This window comes from Lepisma saccharinum, unplaced genomic scaffold (genome assembly GCF_977018435.1).
Source record: "Lepisma saccharinum unplaced genomic scaffold, izLepSacc3.1 HAP1_SCAFFOLD_457, whole genome shotgun sequence".
Taxonomy (NCBI): Eukaryota; Metazoa; Arthropoda; class Insecta; order Zygentoma; family Lepismatidae; genus Lepisma; species Lepisma saccharinum.
The window spans coordinates 92,794-105,325 of record NW_028143152.1 but is presented as its reverse complement, the minus strand read 5'-3'; the positions used below and the strand labels follow the sequence as shown (position 1 = coordinate 105,325).

General features: G+C 37.3%; 1 protein-coding gene across 1 annotated transcript in view; it reads right to left on the bottom strand.

Annotated features, from left to right (window-relative positions):
• Positions 1-844: 844 nt before the first annotated feature.
• The window catches only part of LOC145982851 (sensory neuron membrane protein 2-like), a 31,765-nt gene continuing 20,077 nt past the window's right edge, over positions 845-12,532 (bottom strand). The window contains exons 5-9 of the mRNA XM_083116213.1: positions 10,875-11,086; positions 9,227-9,402; positions 7,385-7,503; positions 5,081-5,206; positions 845-1,512 (exon numbers count right to left, since the gene is read on the bottom strand). Coding sequence (XP_082972339.1) covers positions 1,330-1,512; positions 5,081-5,206; positions 7,385-7,503; positions 9,227-9,402; positions 10,875-11,086 — 816 coding nt within the window. The 3' untranslated portion in view covers positions 845-1,329. The remainder of the gene's footprint in view (positions 1,513-5,080; positions 5,207-7,384; positions 7,504-9,226; positions 9,403-10,874; positions 11,087-12,532) is intronic.

Here is a 12,532-nt window from a genome sequence, read left to right as displayed (position 1 = left end):
TTTAGCGGGGGACACAGGGGTACGTGCTCCTCCCGCCTAAACTGTTCAGCAAATATTATGAAATTTAATGTTGACAAAAAATGTTCGAGCAACACAAGACAGAATCCATAAATAATTTTAGAAATAGTTTAATAGAAGAAGATTAATTGGATCCATTTAAAATTGAAGTGTGCGGCCACTGAAAATATAGAATCTCGTACATCTTGAAAACGTTAATCCTGCGGCAATGATGTCAATACACACCAGCAGAAACAGTCGGCGATACAGGTTTTTGGACCTGCTGCTGAACTGAACAAAGGATATCTATACCTATTAATCGAGTTTAATAACTTTCTCCTATAATTTCCAGTACGCTAGGCCTTTACATATACGTACATAAATCTGACGAGAATTCAACAACACCATTAGCATGCAAGAAATATTGAATAAGTGAAATAATAATAATAATAATATGGTTACATTTTACCTATTCCGCAATGAAAACTGTAAAAAGTAAAGCAGATTTTTTTCTTCACTGAAATTGAAACACGGGTCTCGTCTACTTCGGACTCTACTAATTATGAATATTCTGGCCCAACCATTCCAGCCTCTTACTTCACAAAAGGTAGCTTCTTCTCCGTTCTCAGTATTCCGCTGAAACATCCTTTCTTTTTATAGGTCCCTGAATAACGACACAAATCGTCAAAGAAAATTTGTTCGGTTCTCCACATACCCCAATGACCAAGAAGTCTAAATATCCCAACAAAAAAACGTACAAGAAACATACCTAGAACACAATAAACATGCATAATCTATGCGTACAAAACAGAAGCATTGTATCATTTTCTAGTAACAGCAATGAAAATTTTCGTTTTCATTAAGTTTTATTGTAAAAATAGAACATTAAGACATGAAATATTACAATGAAAGAAGGTTTGTGTATGTTTTCTCTCACCATGCACATCCACATTTTTTTCCATAAGGGACAAGCAAGATTGTAATTTTTCAAAATAGTCCTACATCCTAATAAAACAATGCTTCAATTGAAAATTCTGTCATTGCCGTGATAAGTTGTACTATAAAGAAGGAATTGTAGATTTCCTAGCGACGTAATTCAAACAAGAGTTATCAGGTTACCAGGCTTACTTGTAATTATCAGCCCCTTATAACAATTAATGCAATTACTATCATTGAAATATACATGATTTGTAGGTTGACTTTCATTTTCTAGGGGGTTGCTTCACTTGCTCACCCATTCCCCTTTCTGGAACGTGATATTTTTGTATCTTAATATAAATCTAGGGCAAACTAAAATAAAATGAGCGCTTGAAATTTTCAATATCCCCATTTTCATTCCTTGTTAACTTTCATGGAAGGTCCTCTTCGTCTGCCGCACACAATGAGGGAGGCTCCTACCAACACTAAGAGAATTCCCAATGCGACCAAGGCCCACTTCACTCCTTCCAGAATCTGCAGGTTCGTCAGCAACATGTCCTCTAGCATTTCAACAAGCTCGTCACTGAGGTTGACACCCTGGAATGGGAAATGTTCATATTTAGTATCTGCTGAAAAAGGAAGCTGCAAAATGATAATCGCTGAGTGCTCTACGATACGTAAGGCTCAAGCCTCCTTTCCACATGATTTCCTTGCAATCGGAGAAACAGAACAGTATGACTTTTTGTTTTCACTCTCATCCCGGCTTCCGATAATTAGAATGTCCCCACCGTAGTCGAAGTGGTGTCAGGAGAAGCGATGCGATCGATAACAACCATATTTCCTGACTTCAATTTGAGAGAACAGAAAATGCATTGGATTGATTAATCGCAAATTTAAAATCGAAGAATATGTCCATATTTTATACAAAAAGTACAACAGAAACAAACATGCAAGACCTGTAACGTATGTGTGGTAAGCTGAGTTAGGCCTATGTAACCAATTATATATTGGCAGACAGACGGCAGCCTTGGGTGATGGTCATCTCTAGTGGAATTAGGTCATGATAAAATCTGTTGTTAATTAACAAGATTGATTTATTGATTGATTTCGTGTTTAAGTCCACTTTATGCACAGCAAGGCTGATCGGGACTGAACCTATAGTTTAAAGTGAGATCCGAACCACTATGTGCCTCCACAGGGTATCGAACCCGGGACCCTTTGATTACAAGGCGACGACGCTACAATCAACGATACACGACAAAACCTTACATAAAAAATGGAATTTATTGTTAGAAATAGTTAGGCCTACTTCGATACTCGAAAATCAAACCAATTAACAATAAGTGTATAACATTTCCTTTATTATAACGTATAATGAAACAAGTTTTAAATATTCAGAGTTGGTATTTGAAGGGAGTGAGGGGGAATTTTCCATCTGGTTAGGTAAGACTCTGTATTTATAAAATGTGAAATGTTTTTCGATTTAAAATATGTTCTATATGGTTGTTATGAGGTATTGGAATAGGGTTTTTGTATTTTGAAATGAATCCCCTTCCCCCTACCCGAGAAATGAGTGGTAATTTGTTCTCTCCCTACAGGAATACTTTCCGCCTCCACTGAACAATATAAATATATGAAGACTTATATTATATACCAGAAGCATAAATAAAAATCATGTAAGTCTTCACATATTTGTTTTATTCCAATTAATGGTCATCAGTTGTAAGCAATTGTTTACAAGAGAATTTCCAGCAGAAAGAAACTATAAAAGTAACTGTAACGCTTACAATTACTTTTATACTTAAAAGTTGAAACGTTTATAGTTACTTAACGGTGAATTCTCTATCATGACAAGGCCAGACAAGTAAATGTTGTTTCCCTAATTTGAACTAGATAATATCGAATATGCGGCACACCCTCCATGCATAGCCCTGACCTTGTTCTATGTCTTTTTGTTCCCTCGCTCATGGTGTCACCAGAAACTTGAATACTAGAAATAATAATAATAATAATTATTATTATTATTATTACAAAATAACAACTATTATAAACTAAAGAGTAAACTCATTATTCCAAATGTATTATTATATCTATGGGAGACTTCCCTACTTCTAAATTGCATAGTTATTCTGTTTTGTTATTAACTTATACTCACCTGGCTCAAGTGTGAAATTTTAGTAATACAGCTTATGTTGTGTAACCTGTGACACAAAATACTCATTTTTTTGGAATTTATAAACGGTGGAACCATTTCAATTATTATTTTGATTAAATGGTATAATATGAAAACATAACCCGGTTTCCCTGCATTTTACAATCAATTTCTTTCGATCTTGCAAAGTTTTTACTTTTGTTCTTCTGTTCGAATACTAACTGAAGTTTATTCAGGGGCGTAACTAGGAACGCCGGAAGACTGTAATGGATTTTCGCTGCAGATAGATTATAGTGACGTGTAAGTCCCAAAGCTGATGGTTTCGTGTAGCTGCATGTCTGCAGTAATCAGTTAAATTTTATTATTGACTGTTCAATGTAAAGTCTTGGAGGAGATGAATATCACTTCTACGTCAATAAAAACAGCCTGCATTGATACGGCTGCATATGATCTCTCACGTAACGCTCTCTTGGATATGACTAAGCTTCGGGGAGCATTGGATTCAATTGTCACAATGATGAAAATATGTTCTAAATAGAAGTAAGTATTTCACGTAAATTCTCCGAGAAAAGAATCAAAAAGATAAAGAATCACTATGACGAACTCTGTCCAAAGATTTGCCAACCGAGAGAGTTGGTTCAACGTATCAATATTTTACTCAATATTAGACACAATTTGTTCACAACGAAAATCATTGTTAAGGCATGAAAGTAGTTGTAGACACATAAAAAGTTATACAGCGTTCTTTGTCAAGATCTATAGACACCAAGCTTTCGCAAAGAACCTTAAAAAAATTCAAAAATATTTCCTAACTTTTATTTTATTCATAAATATTATCAGAAGTTCTTTCAAACACAAGATAAAGTGCATGAATGATGTAAAAGAGCTTGCTCATCTCCTTGTGATGAAATATAGTTCACTAACTTCCAGTTTTTGTGATGGTGCACGTCTGGTTTCATGTACAGTCACCAGCAAAAAAATGAAACACATAGATCCTGAAATACTGGCTTCCCTGCAATGCGTTATACGACCGTGACTGTACCTTACTGTGCTTCTCACAGTACCAAAGGCGAGGGATCGTTTTCTAAATTTAAAATTATAGAAACTTATTTGTGCAGTACTATGAGCCAGGAACGTCTTAGTGGTCTGTATTTACTTTCAACTGATAATGACACAGGCAAAAAAATAAAGTTGAACAAAGTAATCGATGCTTTTACGTAATTTATCTATAATGTAAGCATTATAATTAATCATTAATCTTAATTTGTTAATGAGTAAAGAATGTATTTCACAGTATATATTTGATTAGTTGTACTAGTCGTCTCTGTAGCATTTATCAAAAACAAACACATTTGTAATCATAATACAGAGAACTGTATTTGCTTACACCCCATATACTAAAATTATGAATGTTATATTCGTATATCTAGTCATAATAATATCATAACTGGGGACCACACTCATATAGTCTGCTCCGACCCCCCAAGAGTCTTGTTACGCCCCTGGGTTTATTTCTATTCTGTACTTTTTTTGTAAATTCAAAGGAACGATGTTAATATCCAAGATGGGTCGACGGACCGATTATACTCCCTCGCCTGAATTTGGAACAAAATACGTAAATGTTTCTTCTACTCAATGGAACTGTCAAGAAGGCACATACGGTTCTGAAGACCATGTCTACATGTTAGTGCCAGCACATATCCCAAGATTGGCAAACACTCTGGGACACGTAAATTCAACTAGACGAAGAGGACTATGAAAAGGACCATGTTCACCTTGACCCTGCCTCGTGTCTTTGGTGACTAAGTAATAAATTCATTCTCCTAACTTACTGACAGACCCTCGTATAAATATTGGAATTCGAGTTCCAAACAACACTATATTAACATTATATTCTATCACTTGCAAATATTGTGTACTATAACGTTCCATATCTCACTCTATAATGAGCTACACAGGCTGCAGTTAGACAATAAAGAGAAACCGTTCTTCAGTTCTATTTGGTTTACTAACCTCATCAATCCACACAAGCGGAAACAACGTATCCTGGACATCCGAAAAGTACTTCACGCCTGGGTACCTCTTTAGAAATAAATTGAACTGTACTCTTTTTGATCCTCGAAGCGGTATACCTGTGTACTGAAATAGAAAAGTAATTGAAATTGTAAATGATGTCCTTTCCTTGGTTTATCCAGTTGCTGTTCTGTTCAGGCTGCATTACAAAATTAAGAAAGTAATGTATATGTATTTGTCAGTCTATGGAAGTAACTAGTTTCTTGTAACACAGTTAAAAGTAACAGTTACTTTTCTGATGAATTCTAACTGTAACTACCCTTGCGTGCAAAGAAATAGACCCACCTCCACAGTTTTGATGTAAAATGTTATTAAATGTATTAACATCATACGTATTCCTTACTGAACTTTATCTACATATAAGTAGGATTAGACGCTTCCATTTGGATAATAATTTTATGTGCCTCCAAACAGTTCGAAGAAAAAGTAAGAACAATTAAACATTTTATGTCAAAAGTGTGAGGTGGGTCTATTTCTTTGCACGCAAGTATAGATACTTTTAAAAGTAAATAGCTGTAACTGTAACAGAGTTCATTCAGACTTCCGCTAGATGGCAATGATGAGCAGAGTTCATTGTGAGTTCAAGGTCGCTCTAAACTGGCGTGCGTGCCATTGCCCGCCGCATGCCATTACCCTTCTGTCCCTTATATTTTGTTGCTATTGTAATGATAATTTGAACAGAGTCCTATTATGCAGATTGTAACGCTTAAAAATCTAAATGAGACAAAATAATTTCTGAAGAAGTTCTTCCTTGTTATTTTCTCTTTAATCTAGTACACTTGCCGATCTCGCGTCGGAGTGGTTGGCTCAGCTCTCTTGCATCATATCATCACTCATTCTCATCTTCGCGATTAGCCACAAGTGGCAGAGAAGCGAAGTTTCATAAGCCAAATCAATCACTATAGTACACTTAAATACTCTAAGAAGTTCATACATCGTGATAACAAAGCAGTTACCATAAGTAGATATTAAAAAATTATGATAATAATACCATAAAATTACATAATCAGCAAAATCAGGAAACTCCACTTTAGCTACAAGAAACACATTGCTAAATAAAACAGTAGCTTAGTAACAATCACTTCTATTGTTTCACAGTTTAATTGTTGGGCAAGTAATCTTATTGATTTAACACATGTGCTGCGTTAAACGTTTGTCCAAGATTCGCTTTCAGTCTCCAGGTATAATGTTGCGCAAAATGTATAGTAGGATTTGAAAGAACAAGCAAGGAGTTTATTGCAAAATAACACTGGTCCACAGACAAGTGATATGCCGTTTACAGTGCGATGAAAACCAAATCTCACTTTTTGAAAACACCCCCAGCGAGTAGGATGTCTGGCAGCCGATGGCTTCACAGCAGTGCATGCGGACTTCTTGCACTCGCAAAGTATCCGTTGTGACGTTAGATGTGACCAGTTATTTGTCGGTTACTGCTTGATACACGGAAATGTTCCACTCCTTGTCTGATGATGTTGGACGTTTTTTCCATGGCGTTTCAACTCGGAACGAGGACCAAAGATCCTTTGAAGATTAGTATATGACTCGTTATGTTAAATAGAAGTTTCTATGGTGAATGCACGGTTTTCTGCCCACTACCATGCTGTGATTAGTAAACCGTGTTTGGCCCAACCTATCAATTTTCCCCCGCTACAGATCCCTCCACAGTTTGTGTGCCAATTGGAAACGAGATAAATTACGTCTTCTAGACAGCAAAGAGCGAACGAAAAGCAGAGAAGCAGCGCTTACGTTTAAACACACACACACACACACACACACATGCCGTTGCCATTTCGTAGTTTAGTCCCCACTTTTTTCTGCCATAAACAAGTTCAATTTGTAAAATTTTCGTGATAACGATTGATTAGTGTGCTGCGCGTGTATTTGGTCATTCCCGTGTAGCTTATTCTTAGCTTGGCTATCCCCAAATTGGGTTAACAGTAGATAGTGGCAACGCTGCGTAGTTTCTGCTAGAAGGGTCAAAATTCTGGAACGCCAGGAGGAACAACAGCTTAGACCACGCGCGAATTTTTAACGGCAGACTCACCCCCAATCTGACCTATATCCGCTTCCCGCCTAAGTGCATGCAACGCCACCATAGTACGTAAAGTAAATCCTACCATGAATGTTGCCCCACCCTGTATTAACAGTTTCTGGTTAGTTTCCTTGTAAAGACGACGACACCGTGGACACGGAAATATTACAACTATGGAAATAAGTGCGTGAAACTTGGTCTTATGAACTTACTGGTTCGATGTCTGCAAATATTTGATGCTTCTCCTTGTCAGGTGACAGATTTTCAACGGAGGTCTGGTACTGTCCATCAGCCATGTAGAAGTGAGGCTGCGAAAGGAATATTGCGGTGTCTGCGGAAAGAGAATCAATTGAGTTAGATGTGTACATGTACCGATGTAATATTTCCTGCAGTTTGTGAAAAACCCTATAGAAACATATAAATTGTGTGCATTGGGTAGATGGGTTTCCCCTTGGATTTAATAGTGTCAGGTTCGATACCTTCAGCCTATTTTTATACCTATCGTTCCAGCCTCGGCGCTTTCGCCCTCACAAATACAATTTTCTGTGCTCGCTGAGGCGTTCAACCCTGACCTGTACAGAGCGGACTTTTCATGTGAACCTGTGTGCATTTACGCTGTTAGTGATTGATTGAATGATTTAGTTTCGCGTTTGGTGCCTCTTGGCTAATTTGCAAAGATCTGGATGAGTGATGAATTGATTAAATTGATGAATGGACATTCACAAACAACCAAGCCCGAGCGGGATTCGAACCCGGGACCATTGGCGTCGCAGCGCGATATGCTAACCACTCGGCCTCAGGGTCCGGCGCTGTTAGTGATTAAATTCTTTATTGTTATTTTGTGTATGTTCGAAGTTATGCTTACTATTACTATAAAGTGATAATAAAGTCGAACCTCTCTAATATACCTGTACAGTATGTTAAACAGAACAGCCGTAAAATGTAAGCTATTTGGAAACAGTAGTTTAACTTGTAAAGTAGCGGTGAAACGCCGAAAATTGCCTGGTATTATGGTGAATGAATAGTCCTGTTAACCTTGGATTTATTCCAATAGAAACTTCGAATAATTATATCCAACTTTTCCGCTGGAAGTTGGCTAGGCAACAATAACACGTTGCATATCGTTGCATATCGAAAAGATAACCGCTCACATTCTGCTACTACTGTGTAGTACGTGATTCATTTTTCCTTGATTTGAATTTCGAATACATTAATTAAAAAAATGAATCACGGTGGTCCAGTCTTTAGGGCTTCAGGCTACTACGTGGGGACTCGGTTCGATTCTCTGGTTGGTCAATTCGGGGGAAGAGGTTCTGGGTCTCGCCCAGGATCACATATGTTAAATCGAATTGGTGATATATTTATTTTATTATCTATTGCTTGAATATTAAATTATGATTGATTGATTGATTGATTTGCGAAGATGGGAATGAGTGATGACATGACGAAATTGATGAATGGATACTCACAAACATCCATGCCCAGGCCGGGATTCGAACCCGGGACTCCTAGCGTCGTAACGCGATGTGATAACCGCTCCCCCACGGGGACCGGCGAATATTAAATTATGGTAGTGGAGTGTGTGTGTTTATATGTGGAAAAATCTACACATACTAAATGCTTACAGTATATTCTGTACTCCTCCCAGAAGAAAATAATCTACATTCACCTATGCATGCCACGTAAGCCTATCTTACAAAACAACTTCATCCTAAAACTGATACCACAGACATACATATCCAAAAATTACATAGATCTTTCGTTTAACATCCAAACTTGATAGGATTCATTGTACCTCCAAGTGGAACATACAAAGTGTGGAAAAGGCTTTCTGCTTTTGGAGGGAGAGGGGAAGGGGGCAGTTTTGTCTGGTGACTGAGAGAGAAGAATGCTTTAAACATTAATTTCTGGTGCTTGCATTCTTGCTCAAACAAATAACTACTAGTTCTTAATGGAGGATTTATTGGTCTGGTTTAGACTAAACTCACAACCATAAATCTTTCCACAAAACTCGAAGGTATTAAACACATTAAAAAAATAATAAGCCAACTTACTTTGGCAACTAGTCAAATCCCAAATTCCGTTCTTGAAGCAAGCTTGCATTTTGGGACAAAAGCAGTAGTTTTTTGCACGTTCCTTAGGAGATACGAACAAATCTTGGTCAATAATGTAACGGTATCCAGGTATTCCCTTGTACTCGATTTCTTTCTCGTATACAATATGGAGTGACCTGAAAGATAAAACAATTCAATAAGATTAAAAATTAGATTTTTCTATATATTAAACTCAGACCTTCACGCCCATACTCTCATACACACATATAGAAGGTGTTGGCTTAGGAGATTGGCAATTCGCAGCTTGTTAGGAGACATCAAGATGAACAGCATTCCTTAATATCGTTTTGATCATTAAGGCTTCGGTTTGAAGCTACGACTCCTCGATATACGGAATGTTTGTATCCTGTATAGCGATAGCAGTTATTTTTGTGAAGTAGAAGAAGTTATGCCGTTATTTGTATTATCTTAGATTAAGTAAAGAAAAGATCTCGAGTATTCGCTTTCGCAGGAGAAATTGTTGCAAACATTGTGAAACATTTTACCATCCGGTTTGTTTCATCAATGTAAATTTACAAACAATCTATTTTAATATATTATTCTCCAAGGTTCTAGCCGCTGTTGGAGTAGTGGATTCCTGATACAATATTAGTTTCCAGTAGGTGAACTTCCAGTAAATGTATTTGTAAACTGATTGATTGATTTGGTTAATTCTACTTAACGTTTCTTCCACTTGTAGCTAATCGCAAAGTTGAAGATAACTGAGGAGATGATGAAAATTGGGAAAGGACTTTCACAAACAAACAACATGCCACGCCAAAGCTAGGATTCAAACCCAGGACACCCGGAGTCATAGTGCGCTGTGATAACCACTCTGACACCGAGGTCGACAAGTACACAAGAGTAAATAGCAAATAACAAGGCTGCAGAGGTGAAACTTCTTCAGAAATTCCTTTCTCTCATTTAGAGACACAGACCTGGAAATGAAAGAACATGACGAGTATCTCTTCATCCAGGAGACAAGGTTAAAAATTGTTTCAGGAATTTTTCTGTGAAAGAATAATTTCCAAGAGAATATGGCCAGGCAGGTCTCCTGATTACAACAGTATAGACTTGTAATGGGACGTATATACAGAGTGCACCAGAAGTGATAGCCTAAACGAAAACGGTGAAAAGTAAACGATAGTATAAGTCAGTTCACATTAACATTACAATAACAACAAAATGTAAGGGAGAGAAGGGTAATTTCATTCAGCGGGTAATGGCACACACGCCAGTTTAGAGCTACCTTGAACTCAGAATGAACTCTGCTCAGCATTGCCAGCCAGCGGCAATCTTTAGGAATTCCTTACTTTAAAAGTATCTAGTTACAGTTAAAATTCCTCAAAAAGTAACTGTTACAACTGCTTTACAAGTAACTTGTTACTTCCAAACACTGGTAAATACATATACATTATTCCAATAATTTTGTAATTCAGCTTCATTTTCATTATCTAGTTGGCCGCAGTTTTTCTCTTCTTCGTACTGTAAATCTGACTCAACCATAATCGTCTAAAGGAATACATACCTACACATAAATAACAATCGCTAGAAAAATAATTAATAACGCCTTTGTGCTTAATCAGATGTTGAATTTAGTTTAACTTACCGACACACGTCCGTAATGAAAATATCTATTTTGTCCTCCGTTGTTAAATGTGGAGAATATACGGTTGAGTCGGAACCTTTGATGATGTTGCAGTCCTGGTCACTCCACGTGTCGACATACTTGTTGTAATTCCATCCTGCTATCTTACCTATCAGACTGGCATCGTCGACCCCTGTATGAACAGTGTACACTCCATCGTCAGTTGCGTTTTTCTGCAAGTACAGTTATTCATTTAAATTTCAAAATGATAATGCATACACAATAATCTAGTCCGTTTCAACTGGAATTACTTGGAATGGTTAATGTTTATGAGCACCAGTATAATATTTTCTACATACGGCTGAGGTGGTCAATATCAAGGTTGCTTCATGAACTGACATATAGATGTCATTCTACGTCGAAGCAAATAACTTAAGGAAGCAGCCAATATCGTGTTTTATCTTCAATAATAATTTGTTACGTTTTGTTGAAATTTTGTAGGTAGAAGCATTGGTCCTTTACCACCTAAACAACATCTAAATAACATAATCACGAACAAAGAGGCCAGAGTTACGCGCAACGGACAAGTTGCATCACGATACCGCATGCTGCAATCATGACAGTTTAGAAGATTGACCATGTGGGATGGACAGTGGTGCAACAACCCCCATACTGTCCTGACCTAGTGCCATCGGATTCCTATCTGTTTGGACGACTGAAGATTCATGTGCGTGGGAAACAGTTTGGAGATGTCAACGAGCTCATTGCGTGTGTGAAAAAGTATTGTAAAGACCAACCTCAAGAGTTTTACGAACGTGCATTCGTGTCATGGAAACAAAGATGGCTGCAGTGCAGTGAAGCACATGGATCATACATTGAGTGACATTTCCAAAGGCCCAAAGCACCAATCCATCTACCTAGACAATTTAATTTCCCTATAGTCCTTACCATTCCCGAGCTACAGTGGACTTTTTGACCGACCTTTGTACTTTGACAGGAATCATTTATTTAATTACACAACATAGAAAATAATAAAAAATGGCATTCAATTCAATTAAATTAAACCAATATAAAAAAGTGAGAGAGTTAGAAGTCAAAATACGACATAAAATCTTTTCTGTGTGTATTTTTTCTTATTTTTGGCCTTATTTCTACCACTCCTGTCTAATTTCTTGAAGGGATGTTTAAAAAATCGCTAACCCTTTTACTCACGCTCTGGACCGTTGGTAGGCTCGCTAACTAGGCTCGTGCGGTCAGCTGGAGATGTGACTACGCTATGAGAGATGCTGACGAGGAAAGGATCGTAGAAGAAGGAATAGGGAAAATAAGAAAAGACACAAAATAAGATACGAAGGAGTGGGAAGGATAAATAAAGATATAAGAAAGTAGGTGGGCAGCAAAATGAGGGATAGAAATGAAATAGAGAAATAATTTGAAAATACGACGGAAGGCGAATAACAGGCAATGAAAATAGATTAAAGAAAAAGAGAAACACTGACCTGGAAATGAAAGCACAGGACGAGTATCTCTTCGTCCAGGGGACAAGGTTTAAAATTGTTTCAGGATTTTTTCTCTGAGAGAATTATTTCCAAGAGAATATGGCCACGGCCAGGCAGGTCTCCTGATTACACCAGTATAGACTTGTAATGGGACGTATATACAGGGTGCACCAGAAGTGA